Source organism: Molossus molossus, unplaced genomic scaffold, assembly GCF_014108415.1.
Source record: "Molossus molossus isolate mMolMol1 unplaced genomic scaffold, mMolMol1.p scaffold_m16_p_13, whole genome shotgun sequence".
In the NCBI taxonomy this organism is placed as follows: domain Eukaryota; kingdom Metazoa; phylum Chordata; class Mammalia; order Chiroptera; family Molossidae; genus Molossus; species Molossus molossus.
In genome coordinates this window covers 34,230,394-34,250,396 of record NW_023425348.1, presented here as the reverse complement: position 1 = coordinate 34,250,396, position 20,003 = coordinate 34,230,394, and the positions used below count along the sequence as shown (strand labels likewise).

General features: G+C 38.3%; 1 protein-coding gene, 1 long non-coding RNA gene and 1 pseudogene across 17 annotated transcripts in view; 1 reads left to right on the top strand and 2 right to left on the bottom strand.

The window, feature by feature from the left end:
* The window catches only part of PICALM (phosphatidylinositol binding clathrin assembly protein), a 103,674-nt gene extending 91,189 nt beyond the window's left edge, over window positions 1-12,485 (bottom strand). For 5 of the 16 annotated variants that reach the window (XM_036259967.1, XM_036259971.1, XM_036259973.1 and 2 more), the window contains exon 1: window positions 12,043-12,211. In XM_036259967.1, the coding sequence (XP_036115860.1) occupies window positions 12,043-12,172 (130 nt within the window). In that variant the 5' untranslated portion in view covers window positions 12,173-12,211. Of the gene's footprint in view, window positions 1-399; window positions 447-2,245; window positions 2,384-12,042 lie in introns of those variants that run through there. The other 11 variants (XM_036259964.1, XM_036259963.1, XM_036259966.1 and 8 more) reach the window with 7 other exon arrangements.
* Window positions 11,257-16,111, top strand: LOC118628936. The gene is made up of 3 exons (XR_004959323.1): window positions 11,257-11,464; window positions 13,443-13,571; window positions 15,974-16,111. It is a non-coding gene; the product is annotated as an uncharacterized LOC118628936 (long non-coding RNA).
* A 2,962-nt stretch (window positions 16,112-19,073) lies between these two features.
* Window positions 19,074-19,281, bottom strand: LOC118627491 (annotated as a pseudogene).
* Window positions 19,282-20,003: the final 722 nt, after the last annotated feature.

Genomic DNA, 20,003 nt, shown 5'->3' with positions numbered 1-20,003 from the left:
ATACTAATCATAAAGTAAGAGAAAGAAAGAAAAGAAAAGCAGAAGAATACACATAAGGTTTTTAGCAGCTATGCTCATTTGTTTTAAGTCAAATATACCAATAAAAAGTAGGTCATGAAATAAATTAATATGTCAGGGTGTTAAACCATCCTAATTTTACATAATCTAATTCTGAAAGTTTATTTCCCAACTTCCATAATTTCTCACATTTTCAACCAATAAAAACTTACTTGATCATGAAAACAGAAGTTCAAACAACCACTATTCACAGCAAAAACTATTACTCCTACAGTAATATTTCTTTTTCTTTACATAAAAAAATTCTAAGTGTGATAACATTAGAAACCACATATGAAAATTCAATCCTCCTTCATTTGTTCAGCATCTTTGTTTACTTACTTGCTATATGCTGGATTTAGCATAGTAAAAACACACACAGGGGCTCTCTGTAAAATATTACAGAAGCTATATAAATAATTACAACATATGAAAAGTTTCATTATAAGAAAGTATAAGATATTATGGAAACAGGCGCACTAGTCTGTGTCGACAAAAATAACTGCTTATTGATACTCATGCAACCAAGTATGATCTCTTAAAACATTTAGAAGACTATATTGAGCCCTGGCTGGTTTGGCTCAGAAGTTAGAGCATCGGCCCATAGAACAAAGAGTCATAGGTTCAATTCCGGCCAAGGGCAAGTACCTCAGTTGTGGTTCGTCTCCAGCCCTGGTTGGGGTCGTTCAGGAGGCAACCAATCAATGTGTCTTCTCTCTCACATCGATGTTTTTCTCCCCCTTCCCAACCCCCACTCTATCTAAAGATAAATGGAAAAAATATCCTCAGGTGAGGATTAAAAAGATAATAAATAAAAGACTATATATTGAGAACTTTTAAAAAATGTTTTTTGAATTAGATTTGAGTGCTCTATCCAGTTGAAAGAATGTTTGATTCAAATATTTCCATTTATCAGTTAATGAACTATACACAGTACTGGAGACTGCCATCAAAAAAAATTTTTCTCCCTCACTAATCTCTGTTTCCACATTCCACAGAGATAATAGAGTTGTGCTTCATGTCAACTTCAAAAGAAGGGAAAAATTCAAATATCCTTAATTTTCCTTAATAGCACCTTGCCTCCTCATACTATACACAAAAATTAACTGAAAATTGATCAAACCTAGAAAGCTATAAAACTCTAAAAAACTATAAAACTCTTAGGAGTAGGTGTAACTGTAGGTTAGCCAACGGTTTCTTAGATATTATACCAAAGCATAATCAAAGAAAAAAAAACAGAAAAATTAAACAAAATTTAAAACTTTTGTTTATCAAAGGGCACTATCAAAAAAGTGAAAAGACAAGCCACAGGATCGAAAAACCATCTGCAAATCATGTAAGGACCTACTATCTGAAATCTGTAAAGAACTTTTCTAACATCCCAAATATATAAAGAACCAAATAAATAGGCAAAGGATCTGAACAGCTATTTTTTCAAAGATATACAAATGGTCAATAAGAACATAAAAAGATGCTCAACACCATTAGTCATTAGGGAAATACAAACTCAAATCACAAGACAGAAATTAATACCCATAAGGTGATTACAAAAAAAAAAATTTTTTAACTAAATATTTTCTTTTTTTTTTTTAAATCCTCACTCGAAGACGTTTTTGCATTTATCTCCAGATAGAGCGGGAGGAAGAGAGGGGGGAAGAGAGAGAGAAACATCAATGTGAGAGAGACACATAGAGTGGCTGCCACCCACACGACCCCAACCAGGGCAGGGGACAAACCGCAACCAAGGTACATGCCCTTAGTGGGAACTGAACCCGGCACTCTCTGGTCCGCAGGCCAATGCTCTAACCACTGGGCAAAATGGGCCAGAGCCTAACTAAATATTTTAAAAATCTGAAAATCACAAGTGTTAGCAAAAATTTAGAGAAACTGGAACCTTCACACATTGCTGTTGGGAATGTAAAATGGTGCAGTTGCTGTGAAAAACAGCCTTGTAACTCCTCAAAAAATTAAATATATAATTACTTGACCCAGCAATTCTTCTCCTAGGTATTTACCAGAGAGAACTGAAAACACAGGTTCACACAAACACTTGTACACGAATGTGTATTATTCTTAGTGGGTTTGAAGGAGCAAACAACCCAAATGTTCACTGATGGGTAAATGAAAAATCCAAATATGGTAGATCCACACAAGGGAATATATTAGGTTATAAAAAAGAAACACGTACTGTTAGGAGCTACAACATTGATTAACTTGAAAATATTACTCTAAGTGAAAGAAACCAGACATAAAAGGCCACATTCTGCATGATCCCATTTATATGAAATGTCCAGAATAGGAAAATCCATTATGTTACACGAATTGCATCTCAATTTAAAACCTGCAAAAAAAAAAAAAAAAGGCACTTTACCTCACAATCCCCTTTTCACATTAGTTTTGGATTAAAGGACATTATTTCAAATTGTTCAATACCATGAATGAATTAAATTTCTGCAAACAATTGTTTTAAGTACATCAAAAAAGGTCTGCCAACACTGGTTGGTGTGGCTCAGTTGGTTGGGCGTCATCCTGTGCACTTAAGGTTGCTGGTTCACAGGACAAAAGCAAGGAAGGATGGATCTGTTTTAACAGAGAGATGAAGATATTTTGTGTCTAAGTCAGGGCACATGCCCAAGTAGCAGGCTTGATCTCTGGTAGGGCGTACGCAGGAGGTAGCTGATCAATGTTTCACTCTCACATCAATGTTTCTCTCTCTCTAAAAATCCATTTTTTTAAAAATCTTTATTAAAAAAAAGTCTGCCAATCTTCTCCAATATGAATACCACCTGCTATTTACTTTTTGGTATATACTTGAATTACAGTAAAATCTTTACATATTAGATATATTTAAATTTTTTTTCTTTACTGATTTGAGAGAAAGAGAAATATCAATGGGCGAGAACATTGACTGACTGCCTCATGCCCCCACTGGGAATTTGGCCCACAACCTGGGAATGTGCCCTGACCAGGAAATCGAACTGGCATATGGGTCAATGCTCAACCACTGAGCGACACCAGCCAGGCATATTAGATGTATTTAAAAGAAGCATTTCTGCTTGTTAAGTATCTACAAGATAACTAACTCTATTACCAGCACATGAAGTTTTTAAAGATATACACACACCATGACCCTTGTTCTGAGCTTATAGTCACATGAGATCACCTAATTATTAATATAATTATTATTATATAATTAATCAGTAGAAACATATACACTAAAACATAGTAACACAGTATACCCTATAAAGTCATTTGTAAAGTATATCTGCAATCTTTAGTGAGGACAGAAGTTTGGAAAGCACTTCTAGCTTCCTCAACCGTTACTTGGAAGAAGTGTCCCTTGAGTAAAATTATGGCCCCTAGGTTGGGGTTCAAGTAGTAAGTTTATCACTATAAATACCAGCATGATTTCAAAAATCACTGCTGAAATTCTAAGTGTTCAGATGCTATTCCCACTAGCCTCTGGAAGCAATTGATAGTCTAGATTTAGTGTTTCAATTCTCACAACTACCACTACTACCACTCTAAACCTTGCCTCATACCTTATAAGGTTTCATTCTAGGCCCTGGCCAGGTAGCTCAGTTAGTTAGAGTATACTCCCAATACTCCTAGGTTTTGAGTTCAATCCCAGGTCAGGGCACACACAAGAATCAACCAATGAATGCATAAATAAATGGAACAACAATAAATTGATGTTTTTCTCTCTCTCTCTCAAATCAGTAAGTAAAAATTATCAAAAAATAAGGCTTCATTCTAAAAGTCATTTATTTTACATTCTGACTATCTTCTAGTAAATGTACTTATTCCTCACCTCTAAAGTAAGTCTGCCATACAGTTATACTCCGGAGAGATGCTACACAGAGACTACAATGTGATCAGCACCTTCTGAAGATGTACAAGAAAGCAGCTCTGATAAACATTTAAAATCTATTTCTGGCCCCGTTTAATTCTTAAAATTAATTTCTACTTTCAAGAACATATCCTCAAAGCATACATTTTAATATAGTTTGCAAACTAAACAGGTGCAACCCCCTTCTTCCAAAAAAAATTTTTTTGCTCTAACAGTATTTTGGAAAACACCACAGAATAGCTAAACAAAACTAGACCTCTTACACTAGACAGGCTCAGTTAGCTGGAGTTCCATCCTGTACACCAAATGGTTGTGGATTCAATTTCTCGTCAGGGCACATAACTAGGTTGCCAGCTCAATTTCCAATCCGGGCACATATGGGTGGCAACCAATCAATGTTTCTCTCACACATTGTTTCCTTCTTTCTTTCTCTCTCTCTCCCCCGTCCTCTCTCTAAAATCTATTTTAAAAAACGTATGCTCAGGTGAGGATTAAAAAAAAACACTAGACTTCCTAATGCTTCATGTGTTTCATGAAACACATAGTAACTTGTTATAATGTTTTCATCAATGTTACTGATTGACTTTACATATAATTTTGTAACCTTGTAATTACCACTCACTGCAATTAAGATAATCACTATTAAAATATTAAATATCTACTAGAATAGATCTCTGTGCTTTGTCTATAAGTTGTTCATGGAAAAGTCTAAGCTGTGAAAGATTACATTTTATTATTCAATATTTACTAAGCACCCACAGGATCACTGATTAGGTATTTTGGGAAGAGAAATAAAATAGTACAAAAAGAACGGTTCCTATTCTACAGATAAAACATACATGAATCCAAAATATATAGAAAAGCATGGTACTAAACAGTCAAACAAAACTATAAACTTTAAATAGTGATAATAATGTTTGAATGACAAAACTAGCTGGAGTTATTCAATAATGTCTTTATGAAAGAGGTTACTATAAATGTAAATGTTGACAAAAGCAAGGAAGGATGGATCTGTTTTGACAGAGAGATGAAGATATTTTGTGTCTAAGGAATGGTACATGGCAAGTCTAATAGTTCAGGGGTCAAGAACTTATTTGAGCACAATTGGAACCTAACCTGCTTGGCTGAAAAGGAATAATTTAGATGTATTTTTTTTAAAAAGTGAGGAAAAATGGATTAAAAATCCCAATTAATGACAAACTTAAGGCCTTTTAAGATAAAACAACAACAGCTATTACTGTTATACTCTTTTGCCTCCAGCCATCCCCTTTCCAAGTCACAAAGCACATTCTTTCCAATATACTTAATGTATGACACAATCAAAGGATTATGCCACATCTCTTGCTCAAAGTTCTCCAATGGTTGGGTTACTGTTACTCACCAAATCAAATCTAACATTACTCTGAGAGTTTAAAGGATCTCTTAAAACTAGTTCCTCTGGGAGAATCCTTTTCTCCCCTCTAATACGCATTCTTCCTCAGAGTTGCATTTTTTGGTCTCAGAACTTTTATAGTATTAAAAATTTATGACCCCAAAGAGTTTTTGGTTATATGGTTTTTACCTCTATCAATATTTATTGTTAGAGATTAAAAGTGAAAAATTTAAATATTAATTCATTTTAAAAAAACTCATCATGTTAATAACATTTTCCATGAAAAATAACTATACTTTCCAAAACCAAAATTTAGACCAGTGACAAAATTTAGAACATTTGTATAACTCTTTACAGTCTAGCTTAATAGGAAACAGTTTGAGTCTCACATCAGCTACTACATTCAATCTGTTGCAGTATTACACATCACACAGCCTCTGGAAAACACCACTGTACACTCATGAAAGAATGAAAATAGAAAAGGAAAATACTGTCTTGGTATACCAATATAGTTTTGACCTCACGAATATACCGAAAGAGCCTTGGGGACTCCCAGGAGTCCCAGGACCACACTTTAAGAACCACTGCCATGAATTAATGAATATGGTTTACTCATTTCCTGGAATACAAAAGCATTATGTATGAAGTCACATGGAGATCAAAGCACAGACCTGATGCTAGACTACCTAGGTTCAAATCCCAGTTCTCCTTTTCTGGCTGCGTGACCTTGGGCAAATTAGTAAAATGGTGATAATAATTAAAATCTCCCTCACAAAGTTACTGAAAGAAATAAGCAAGTTAATAAATATAAAGTGTTTAGTATGGTGAGTACCCAGCACAATAAGCACAAATAAGTATTTGTTAAATAAATATAAAATCAATCTAGATATATAAACACAAAGCCTACCTGTGTTTCTACTACACTCTAATATAACAAGAACTCCTTAATATTCTGATAACCTAGCAAATTACAACTCTAAACATAATATTTAATACCAAGGTTTATGTTCATAAAAATTCCCTTAAATGATTATCATTAGGAAAATCTTATGTCCAGAAACTGTTCTCCATGAAAAGAAAAGCATATACACAACATATAAAATTCTAAAAAGTTAAATCCAAAAATTTTAAATCTCTACAGAAATGTATAAAGCAGTTTAACTGGGAACATACTGAGACAGAACACAAAGTAACGGAAATGCCACTTCAGCCACTAAAAAGAACAGGAAGAGCAAATACTAAGCCTTTACTTTGAAAATCTAACCCTACTTCTTCTTGCTAGGGCTCCAACCTCTTGCCAAGAAGACTTTAAGTTTATTTTTCTTCTTTGATTTTAAGGGAGAAGTGGAATTACGTACTTTGGAATTGAAGAAAAAAAAACAACAGAAGCAACTTTCTATGCATTATGGTTAACTTTCACATTAAATATCTAAATTATAATCAGGGCCAAAATAAACAATCTTATTTAAATTAAAGCAATTCTAACAATTTAAATGGATTTTTAACAATTAATGTACTTTAAAAATATCTTATTAAATACTTTAGACAAGTTATTCACAAATCAAATGAGAGAGAAAAAAAGCCAAGTAATGTCATATGAAGTTTCATTTCTCACCTGGCACTCTAAATTAAATTCAAAGATATCTTTAAGATTTACTCAGGTATACAGAATATACAGTAAACATAAGAAGCATTGTTATAAGGATAAAAAATAAATGTGAGAAGTCTAATAGTATTTCTTAAAACAAATCCACCAGTGAAGCCTAATTACTTCACAAAGATATTTTAGAATTTGCTAATTACAAATAAGGCAGCTACCAAAATGGTTATATGTCAAGTTCACTTCAGAGTTTCTCTTTTAAGATACATACTATTCAGAAATATAATTATATATATATCAAGGAGAAAAAAAAACCTTTACATTTATGGAGTTCTGCTATATACCTCAGGCATCTGACATTTGTCATTTGACAAAGTCAAATCTTATTACCACTTTAATGACTCCATTACCATTTTATTTCAGAAATGTTGAAGACTAAGTGACAGAATAGGTCAAATAATGAAAATTGAATATAAATCATATGGTTAATTCTTACGGGAAAGAATTACATTAACTATAAAATAACTGTCTGTAAAACAAGATCCATTTGGAATGCCCCAGTTACATTTTTTCTAAACAGGAGATATTTTGGGACAGATCTTCCACTTAATATCTTACTCACATGCATCTTCTTGCAAATCAAATCCCAGTTACCAGATACTTTCCTGACAATATATAAAGCACCCATTGCATGTCCTTACGACATTAAAAATCAATACAGCAGCGCCCTGGCCAGTTTGGCTCAGCGGTTAGAGCATCAGCCTGCGGTCCAGAGAGACCCGGGTTCGGTTCCCGCTAAGGGCGCGTACTTCGGTTGCAGTTTGTCCCCGGCGCTGGTCGGTCGTGCGGGTGGCAGCCACTCGATGTGTCCCTTTCACATCGATGTTTCTCTCTCTCTCTCTCCCTCCCACTCTATCTGTACAAAGAATGGAAAAAATGTCCTCGGGTGAGGATAAAAAAAAAAAAAAAAAAAAAATCAATACAGCAGCTTAAAAAGGTAATTAATTTTAGTACATTTCAGAATCTTACATTTTCAATGGTTATACAGAGCATTAATTCAAATATAAATTCACCTTCTACATATTCAAAAGATTCAAATTCTCACTTAAAAAAAAGTTTCCACACTTAAAGTTAAATAGGTCTAGATCCACACAAATATCCATACTGCATCCTATAACAGATACTTAATAAGAACATGACTTTGATTTTGTTGTTGAGAATGTAAGGCAGATGGTAACTGGAATGAAGTGTCCCTGGATATTAACTGGAAATAATATGGATTAAAAAAATGCAGCCATTATTGCCATTAACATAAATGTTACATGCTGCAATGTAAATGCTCAAGAACAGTAAATTTAAAAAGTATAAAGAAAATTATTCACATCAAAAAAGAACACTAAAGGTTGTTAAATCAGTTAAGAATCTTTCTTTGTGATGATTCCATTTCAGTTAAGAATATTTTTTTAATTAAGAATTATAAATTTAGCCCTGGCCGGTTTGGCTCAGCGGTTAGAGCGTTGGCCTGTGGTCCAGAGAGACCCGGGTTCTGTTCCCACTAAGGGCACGTACTTCGGTTGCAGTTTGTCCCCGGCCCTGGTTGGTCGTGCGGGTGGCAGCCACTCAATGTGTCCCTTTCACATCGATGTTTCTCTCTCTCTATCTCTTCCTCTCTCTCCCTCCCACTCTATCTGTACAAAAAATGGAAAAATGTCCTCGGGTGAGGATAAAAAAAAAAGAATTATAAATTTTAAAATTGTGTTTGTCTACACTTTAAACATTATGGATGTTTTAAGCGTTCTATACCTTCTTTAAATGGAGTTAAGAAACTACTTTCTATACATATGGTTTGCCTCTCCCATAGCTGAGAGAGTTAAATTAGATAAAGGTTAATAAATGACTAGCAAACTGAAGTCCTTTAAATTTATGTTTGAACTATTACAGGCTATTCTGCCTTGATTATGGGATGACCACATGAGGCCTAAAAGTAAATGCAAATTGTGTTCATTTTTACAGATATGTTTCAAGTTTGACAACTCTAGTCACACAAGAGACACTAGTTAACAATATTATCTATTGATGCCTATAAGCAAAGCAAAAGCTCTTTCTTAAGTATATAAAATGAATTAAGCCATAATTCATGGATTATAATAATCATGGAAAAATCTCGGGGAAGTACACAGAAACCACATGCACACTCTAAAGGATTATAGGGGTAAAAAAGTCCTAAGCATATTTTTGTTAAAATACTAACGTTTAAAAAGTAAAAATGTCGGAAAAAATAGATAAATCGTTTTCATTAGGTTCAACTAAGTAGGCAATAGTTTGGGAGGACATTAAAAGCCTTCACTAGAAAGAAAACTTCCTATAAGAGGAAAAATTATCTGTTCATTAAAGCCTAAAATTCATGGTGTCAAGACTCAGATCTGTCTGTGAAACCTTTTCAATTTTCTCAAAGTACGTTAAAGTGTGTATGGAAGGTGTTTAGGAAAAAAACACTCATTGGTCAGACTTTACTTGAAATTTATTTCGTTACTGAGAACTGGTTAGAAATGCATACTAACCAATATAGGGAAAATAGTATCTCTGTATTTTAAAAACCTTACTGAAAAGAAATAAGGTCGGGGCTACTTCGTATATGAATTTTTTTAAAAAAATCAAACATTACCAGGAATATTCAAGTTCTAAATAAGCGAGAGTTTATAAAACACAAGTTGTAGAGAAAAAGAACTACAAACATGAAAGTACCCTCCAAACTTAATCCTAGTTAACATCTGCAGTAGCTTCTTTTACAAGAGAAAAGGTTAACATTCACAAAACCCCAGGTAAATATCACCATTCTAACCTTACCTAGCCTATTTTCTGATCTTTTTTGGCAGTGTGTTAAAAAACAAAACAAAATTGCTATATTTGAAGACAAAATCTTTTTTTCTTTATTGATTTTAGAAAAAGGAAGGAAGAGAGAGAGAGAGAGAGAGAAACACCACCAAGAGAGAACATGGATTGGCCACCTCCTGCATGTCCCCCACTGGGGACTGGGCCCACAACCTGGGCATGTGCCCTGACCAGGAATGGAACCAGCGACCTCTTGGTGCATGGGTTGACACTCAATCACTGAGCCACACCGGCAAGGCAGAAGACAAAAATCTTTATAAGGGCTTTTAAAAGCTATAGTTATTCTGGTTATAATTTATCATTTTTAAGTGAGGGAAGCTGACAACAGCTCACAGTTGGAAGTAGTTTCTTCACTTGCCCCCACCACCAAAAAGAAAAAGAATTAACAGTTTTAGGGCAAACAATAAGGTTGGGTACAGCAAGCCAAGTCATCATTTGAACAGAAATAAAAAGCAGAAATGTCTACTCCAAATATCAGGTAATCCAAAAATAAAAATAATCACTTCTAGTTTTTCATGCACTTAAAGAATTTTTGTTTATTACAATGTTACCATTTAAATATATTCTGCATTACATACACAGGCAAGAACTGCTACTTAAAAAGCAGCCTGCGTGACGGGCATCACAGAGAAGAACCAAGCAGAGATGATATATATTTAACTTTTCCATCTAAGGAACCAGTCACAATGAATAATGGGTTTGTCTGTAGCAATAACTTGTTCTAGCAGTACTTCATGAGCAAAGTATCTTGGAAGAATTCGCATTTTGTACTTTTTTTTTTTTTTAAGTTCAAGCCTTACGGCCAAAGTCCAAATGAGAAATCAAAACACGACTCCTGTCAGTGAATTTCCTTTCAGGACATGCTCACTCTTGCTTCAATCAGTAAAGCAAAGTAACTTCATGCAGAATGAAGTCAGTCAGGCTACTGTGTCTGGCAGACTTTTAAAAGGGGAACTTATTGCTGTACCTATTTTTCCCTGAAAAGCTTCAGGTCAACGCTCCATTGAGTCAAAGCTTGAGTAATCCACTGAGCTTTGTACCTTGAGGTACAGGAGTGGAAAGAAAAAGGAGGCTATTACAGGTGGCTTCCAGGTTTGGAAAAAGTGGAAAGGAGTTAGGTCTAGTAGTTGTATGTAAGTTAGTAAATGGAGTAATATTACCCCCTATAAGTAAACCTAGTCCCCCCCAAAGACAGCCAGCAGAATATTAAAACGGAGTGCAAACGAAAGCACCATCTAACATCTCTCACCAGTTTTTAAAGAGATGTATGTTATTTGTAGGTTTGATTATTAATCCATTTTGAACTCCAAAAGTCTACAGCTTCACACTCAAGCCTCTAAATTCAAACTGCCATGTTTGTTAACAATTCCAGGAAATGATACAATGGTACCAGTATCAGCAAATCCTTTCTCATATCCCCATTAGCGGGAGGGAAAAAGGGGGGAGGCTGCCTGACATTCACAACTTAACCGCAGTCCCAAGCAGGAACAGACAATGACTAAATTCCACCAGAGGCAATTAAAAATCCCAACTCTCCACAAAGCGTTCCCTACACCAAACGGAATCCCTTCGCTTCCACTCCAACGCAGAAAGTAATCTGGGCTTGAAGGCGGGTATGGACTATGATATTTCAAATAAAAGGAGACGAAGGAACTGAACTGAAACTACAGAGGCAAAGCAATGTGACCCAAAGGTGGGCTGCGGAGGTGGAAGAGCACCCCGGGAGGGTACAGGAGGAGAGACCGCTGGAGCAAAGGGCGTGGGAATCGCTTCGAGGGAGGCAGCCCTCCGGGTTGCGGAGAAAAGGGGTCCGGGTCCACACCACCAGGCGTTTGCGGAACCCCGAAGCAGGCTCACGGCAAACAATGGGGCAGCGGGAGCCGGGGCAGGCGGGGAGGCGCTCGGGAAAGGAGACCAGGCAGCGCAGGACCGGGGGGACCGGGGGGACCGGAGGGCAGAGGCTGCAGTACGTGGACGCGGCAGGGAGGTGAGGGGCCAGGTGGGGAGGCAAGTTGGTCGCGTGTGATGCTGGGGTGTCGTGGCGCCCCCGTCAGGGAAACGAGGGTCCCCGGGCACCCGGAGGGAGTGGCTTGTCAGGGATTTGGGGCCAGGGAACGGAAGCCGTGGAGCCAGGTGCGAGGGAAGCCAAGAGCACAGCTAGGACGAGCTGGGCGCCGCCGCGCCAGACCAGGCGGCAGGGAGGGCAGAGGCGGGGTAAGAAAGAGATGGGGAGAGAGACGCGGTCGCGGGGCAGCGGCCGGCTTCACTCACAGTCCAGGTGCTTTTTCTTGGGCCCCATGATCTCGTGGGTCGTGGCCTTGCATACTGTCTTGGACACGGCGGAGCCGGTGACACTGTGCTGGGCGGCGGTGATTCGGTCCGTCAAGCTCTGGCCGGACATCTCTGCGGCTCCTCCGCCACCCCTCCCTTTCCGCAGCCGGCGGGGACTGGGACCCCCAAGCGCCGGAGGACCCCCACCCCCCACCGCACCCCCTACCCCCACCGGCTCCTTCTCCGCCCGCCGGCCTGGGGCGGGGCTCAAGGCCGCGCGCTGCCACCCAGCCCGGAAAGAACCGGCTCGTGTCACCCGCGGGGTCAGGCACGGTGTCGGGCGCTCCCCTGCCCCCGCCTCAGCTCAGCCCACCCCTTGCCCGGTCAGCTGGAGCCCGGTAGGGTGAGAGGGACAGGCAGCTGCAGGAAAATGGCGGCGCCAGGCTCCTCCTCGGAGCTTTCCGGGCTGCCCCGGGTCACGTGACTCGAGCACCGCCCCTCCTCCTCCAGCCCCTTTTCCTTCTTTTTCCTTTTCAACGCCCGCCCTCCCTCGCTCAGCGAGGGAAGAGCGGGGCGGTGCCCGCGTGTTACGTGGTGGAACCCGCCCGGCGGGCGCAACAGGAGGCCCGCTGGAGGCGGGGGTGGGGTGCGCGGCCGGCCGCGTCACGTGGTGCCCCTTGCCAACAGGTCGCCGAGGCTGGGTCCGCAGGGGTCACAGAGAGGGGGCGGGGCGGGCCGGGCGGCGACTCCCCTCCCACCCCTCTCCAGGGGTGTGTTAGTGGCCAGGGTTGACACCAAAGCTTGACAAAGAGGAGGTGCAGCTGCCTGCACAGCCCCCCCGGAGGAAGAGCTGTCAGCCGTCTGGCTTCCCAGGCTTCCCTAGCCGAATCCGAATGAGTTTAGGGACGCCCCCGAGGCCATCCTCCTGACTCCCAGGAAAATGAAAAGGCTTCGGGCGGCCCACCGCCTGCGCCTGCCAGCAGGCCTCTCGCTGTTGTGGAACTGGACACGCGCTCCCTGCTCCCTGAACCCAGAAGGGTTGGGGTTTTTTCCCCTTTTCTTGGGAGGATCGGAAATGTCACCTGTTTTTGTTTCTCTCTCTGAAAACTCGACCTGTTGCTGCCAGTCTAAATTTAGACACTAACCAGGCGGTGTGCTTGCCCTAGGGCGTCAAACAGGACATGAAACACATAGTTTCACTGGAATTTGAAAAAGGAAGTAGTAGGATGATGTCAACCAGAGTCGAGCTTGAACCCTATAAGGCTAACTGATGTGATGATTAAAGGTCCAGACCCTAGACGGAAGTGGGAGGAGTGGTAAATGGAGAAGTTCCATTCAAAAATTGAGGCATCACTACCTGCCATATCCCCTGGTTTACTCTTCCTTTTCTCTTGCTTCAGGGAAAGAAGACGTTAACACTACCCTGTAGGCATTATAGAGAAATTACTGAATCCTGTGTTTTGTTCCACGAGATCCAGATTTATCAACAAAGCCTTTAAAATGTTATTAGGGGCCCACATTTAACCCAGGTATTGAAATAAATTTTAAAATCTATGTGAATGTTAAACTACCATGACAGTCCCATGTAATCCTGCTAGTTTCCAATGAAATGCTAACATACTCAGAAAGTCTCTGTATACCATCTGCCAGCCAAATCTAAAATACTGTGCTTCAATCTGGTGATTCTCAAAGGATGCAAAGCTAATAGATAGTTAACATTTTATGTATCATATCATGCATTTTGTGGTATCCTCCCATTTCCATTCTCCCCTTTATTTTTCACTATGGCTGGTGAAATTCTGCAATACCATGCTTTTGCCAAGAACATACAGTTCTTAAACCAGCAAGCTTTGTCTTTTTCAAGCCAGCCCCAAATTTCACAAACTGTAATGACTTCCTTCAGTGCATCTGCAGTCCATCTGCGGTTTGATGTCCAGTGTGCTGCCCTGTTTCTATCTGGTAGTGGAATTATCCAATTCTCAAGACATGTCAGCCATCCTTGCTACTCTTCTATGGATTCTACTGAATAACCTACAGTTGGACTGAGCCTCTCTGCTGTTAAACCCCCTGATGTGGTCATCATGAGCATGGCCTTTAGCTATTGATAGCTAAATATGCCATTCTTAGGGAAAATGTTGGTTGAATAAATGAATGAAAACATTTTGAAGTCACCCATTTGGAAACACTAAACCTCTCATTTGATAAAATCTGCCTACTTTTTCACATTTACATTATGTCCATCCCATAATTCTTTGTCTGGAACATCATCCTTATTTCAGTATTTTATTAATTCTTTCGTTGTAAGTAAAATATATATATATATTGAACACCTACTATGTGTCAAACATTGTTCCAGGTGCTGAATACTGTTCTAATAGTGAACCCATCAGTGCTTTGGAAGCTAATAATCAACTCTTAACTTTAATCACCAACTTGAAGCCTATTTGTTTTCATTATAAATGAACAGAACCAAAAACATAAGGAAAAACTTGAACAGCACATAACTTCCTAGGTTCGCCAAATTAAAATAGAGAAATATAGGTTTAGAGGGAACAACAATATTTTAGAATGCCTTCTATGTGCTAGGAATACTACATACATAAACTTTTTCATTTAATTTTCTCATTACTATAACTCAAAAGTATTATGCCTATTTAATATGAAGAAAATAATAAATTTTAGAAGTCCCAGAATCCCACAGATATTAAAGTGGCAGAAGCAATATGTTAAAATTCATTGTCTTTCTGTTAATTTACCTAGACCCTTTAGGCAAGACTTGTGCAATTGCCAATAAAGGTAAAAAAATAATTTTTTGTATTTATCTTCAGATCGAGCTGGAGGGAGAGAGGGGTGAAGAGAGAGAAACATTGATGTGAGAGAGACACATCTACTGGCTGCCACCCATATGACCCCAACCGGGGCTGGGGACAAACTGCAACTGAGGTACATGCCCTTAGCAGGAACCAAACCCAGGACTCTCTGGTCCGTGGGCTGACACTCTAACCGCTGAGCCAAAGCAGCCAGGGCATGGGTTAAATATTTTTTGTCTGCATACTCTATGCTAGGCATTGTTAGATGCTAAAATATTATAATGTGTGAGACAAACATGGTCTTTGTTCTCAAATCCTTACAATATTTTAATTGGCAATAGAGGAGAACAAAATATGCTGCACCTGAAGAAACTTGATAAGGTCTTGTCTTAAAAATAAGAAAGTGAGCGAGAATAAGAATATGGAAAAGAGGATTGACCAAAATTTTTATTCCTTATTACTTCACTCAAGCTTTTTCCCAAATCCAGTGAGCCTACAGCTCCCTGTTCCCACTCTTCGTAGACATTAGGGTTATCTAAATTATAATCTTTTGACATTCTGTTAGCTAAGCTAATATGAAAACCTGGCAACCCCTTCCTCCTTCACCTTTCTATATTTATACTTCCTGATGCTGCCACATCAATTAAAGATCATAATCTTTCTTGTATAACCTTACCAAAAGGTAAGGACATTTTCTTGAATGTAGCTGAGTTCTTTTGCTAGAACCTCAAAGCAAATTCTCCATTTCCAATTGTGAGATCCTTATTAAGGCTTTGAGCATACATATTTGTGATAATAACATGTAACTTTCTTGATTACTTACCTTGTGTGCTAAGCACATTACATGCACTATCTCAGTTGAACCCTAAAACTACTTCATGACTTTATGTGGCAGACTCAGCTTTATGCTCACCCAACTCTGTTTCCTTTTCTCCTGAGCACATGGACTGCATTTCCCAGCCTCCTTTGTAATTAATTGGGGTCATGTGACTGATTTCTGTCCTATAGAATGTGGACAGAAATTATGAAAGCCATTTAAAGCTGGGCCCAAAGAACCTCTAAAAACTCCTACACATGCTCCACATTCTCTATTTTTTTCCCTGTCTACTTACCAAATGAAGACTTCAAAGAATTTAGAAGAGTTCAAAGCCACAAAATGGAAGAATCTTGGGGCCCCAAATTAATCCTTGGAGGAATGCTGCCCAAGAGAACTACATGACCAGGAAAACCTGTGTTGGATTTTATTTGTTTTTATTAAATTGTGCCTCTGAAATTTGCTACACTGCCTAATACATTTCTTTTCTCTTCATTTTACTGATGAAGAAATTGAGGCTTAAGAAAAGTTTAGTGACTGACTTCAATTTGCTCAGCTATTAGGGGAGCTAGAATTAGATCTCAGATCCGTCTGACTTTAGAGCCTAGGCTATCACTGCTTGTGTATCTCAGGACACTAGTTCATGTGCTTCTACATTGTCATAAACTTCCATGTGGCCTTCAATACACACTGCTTCACCTAGCATGCTGAGAAGACAATAATGAAGGTAACCTCCAAGTTCCCTCACATATATGAGGCTTTCTTACTACCCTTAACTCACCCTGGCCATACTTTCCTTCCTTTCAGGTATATTAATTTTACAATTTCAATGTGACTTTTGATTTTACAATTTCAATATGTATTTGGACCTTTTATACCTGTTTAGAGATGATGTGTAGACTAGTTGTTAAATATAATCCTTACATTGAAAGGGAAGATGAACCAAATCTTGACCCCGAATCATCATCAAAAACTCTGTAATTATGAAGCAGAATAAAAGTCGGATACCTGAGCCATTAAGATATCTAGTGTCCATTATTTTCTGTAACCTATAGATACAGAATCAGTTAAATCAAGTATTAGAACGTGCAACATTGAATTAAAATAAGATCAGAATTTTAATGTTAATGTTAAAATTCAAATATTCAATTTTGACCAAATAAGTATTAGTAAAATGAAGGAAATTTATTAATTCATTTGAAGTGATGGGAGAAGTACCAGATCTGGAGCCAGTTACACTTAGGTTCAAAATGCTATGTAAGTTATTCAGATTCCTTATGTATAAAACAGGGATAATACCTTACAGATTTATTGTCAGCATTAAAATACTGTACATGAAAAACTAGTACAATGTTTGACACACAGTTGTCAATAAATAAAATCAGTCAACAAACATTTACTCAGAATTTACTCTGGGCAAAGCAATCTGATAGATTCTCAGAATACAGAGATCTGTTAGACAAAATATTAACAATGTATTAAGCAATATGATCAAAGTATGCATAGAGTACTTACTGAGCACCTATGTAAACTCAATAGTGTTCTAGGTCCTAAAAACGTATCAGTGAACAAAATGAAAAAGTTTTCTGCTTTCTTGAATGGTGCCTCTATTCAAATGGGGCATATGACAAACAAAAAAATAAATATGAAACAAATGCAGGGAGTGATGAGTGTTACGAAGAAAAATTAAGCTGGTAAAAGAATTAAATATGACAGGGGAACTGGACCTTAAATTGGATGACAAGGAAAAACCTTTCTAAGCAGGTGATATGACTTGAGTGGATTGTGGGAATCAGTAAAGCAAATATGGAAAGAAGATCGTTTTGCATGAAGGAAACAATAAGTAGAATGGCTCTCGGGCAGGAACAAGGTTAATTTGTTTGCAGAACACCACGGCCAGTGTGGTGAGAGAAATGAGTGAAGAAAAGAAAGACACTTTGGAGATGATCTCAGAGATAAGGCTTTACGGCACATTGAGGAGTCTAGATAATATCCGAGCTGGATGTCCCATGTGAATAGACAGCTAGCCCTATATCCTTGGAACAGGCTGATGACTTCCTTAGTGTCTGTCTGCATGAAGTAAGCTGTTTCCAACCATGACCCCACAGATTGCCATGTTCTTCTTTGTGTGTGTATCCTCTTGGCTTTGCTTATTTATCCCCTTGGCTATCTTCTTCCCCTTATCTGGATTAAGGTCCTTGGCTCTTGATGGATATCCTTTACTCATGGTATTCCCAAGACCTGTGTCCTTGACAATTACCAGATATAGGACTAATTCTTCCTACACTGGTAGGATCAAACCAACCCTACTCACATTGAAAGAAAAAAAAACTTGATTATGTAAGGAAGATCCAAATAGATCATGTCAAATACTTTCATTATTCAGTTTTTTAAATCCAGGAATATCACTTTGAAATGCCTTGCAAACTCTAATAAATTTTTCCTTAGTGACTGTCTGCATTATGGCTACCATATATATGATCTTCAGAGTCTTAAATGCTAATGCACAGTCACTGCTAGATGACTTACAAGTGATCATTCAACAAAAAGAGTAAGAAAGCCTAATACTTATAGAAGTCATCATGACTACCATGAAAAACTCAACTTATTAAGTAGCAATGCAGATCTGGATTGATCATGTCCCCAGAGAAATAATGATCTTTCTTCCAGCTTAGGCTAACAATTGACCAAAAGAAGGACTGAGAAATGAAGCAAAAACTATAATGATTTGCAACATGAAATAGAGCAAAAAGTAAAATGATCAACTGTACCATTCCATGACATGCAACACAAACTATTTAAACTCTTATTGTTTTAACATAGCTTGTTTAGACCTATCTGGTATAAGACCACAACGTAACTGATTTCATTGTAACTCTGCATAGACTCAAGTGTTCTAGTAATTCAATTAGTTTGCAAATTCTAACCAATCCCTGCCGAGGCTACTAACATCTTCCTTAAAGGCCTCCTCCCTTCTGGAGGTTACAAGTCTAAAATAAGATAAGAGAATACATTTCTGCTGAATAAGTCACTATGTGGTAATTTTGTTACAGCAGCAATAGGAAGTTATATACAGTGAAAATTTGCAGGAATTTGGATTTTATTCTCAATGAGATGTTTTGAACAGAGAACTGACATATCAAAAAATATTTTTTTTTCTTTCAAATCATTTTAATAACCTGGCAGTGAGTCCAAATATGAAAAGAAGACTCAAACTTGTTCCCTTTAAGGTAGATGATGCTACCATGATTGCTTCGCACCAAGCATGATCAAAGGTAATGATGACACCGGATTCCAAAGAGCAAGGGTGGTAAGAAGGCTTCCAGGCTCACAAACTGAAAAGCTTGGTTTTGGAAAGTCTCAGCGGGGTAGCAGGTGGCAGGAGAAACATGAACTTTAAGGGACCCTCAGAGTACAGGGCGCGGTTGCTGGGTCATCAGCACCTTGAAAAGTTTCTTGATGGTGATTCGGTGTCGAGAGTATTTGTGGTCTGGCGACAATCAAGCAGGATTGGCTGAACAGGTCTGTTGTCCCACAGTATTAAACTTCTTCAGGGTATAGACCCGATCTCCCTGTTCATTGAGGTAATACTGGAGAAACATGGTCACGCTGATGCAGGAGGTCCAAATCCACAGCTCAGTCTCAAAATATATTTTTTTAATGTATATTTTTGTTGTATGAAGAATTGCTTTAGACCAGAAGAGAAGTCAGAGACCTGACTTGGATTAGAGTTGAAGGCATGGAAATGAAAAGAAGTAGGTAGTTTTAGATATAAATTTTAATGTGGAATCAATAGAATTTGCTGGTGGATTGAATAGTAGGGAGTACAGTCTTGAGACAGTGGCTCAAGAGAAAGAGACTGTGCAAGGAAGACTCCTAGGATTTTGGTCTGAACAACTGGGTGAATGCAGAATAGGGACAGATGAAGTTGGAAGGAAGATAGTGGCTGTGTCATGAAAAACCTAGTATACCATGTTAGGGAGTCTGAATATTGTCCTGAAGGCAATGGGAATGCATAGAAAAGATTCTAAGTACAGGAATGTCATGAAGGACTAACTGATCTTAGTGGTTCTTTCATTTTCTAAATTAAATTAATATATGTATTAAAAAATGTCCCAGAGCTATAAACCATATTCTCTTTCCTCATTCCTTTACCTGTGTAATGCTTCAGTTGTTAATTTAGTTAAAGTCTTGTTATGAGATAAGTTATCAAGAAAATTCTGAACAGCTAAGGTTTACATGTTATGGTCCTCATTAGGTCTGATTTACAGTTGTCTGATAGACTATTAGAAAACAAAAAGCTCATAAAAAGTTGTACTTGTTCGCCCTGGCTGGTT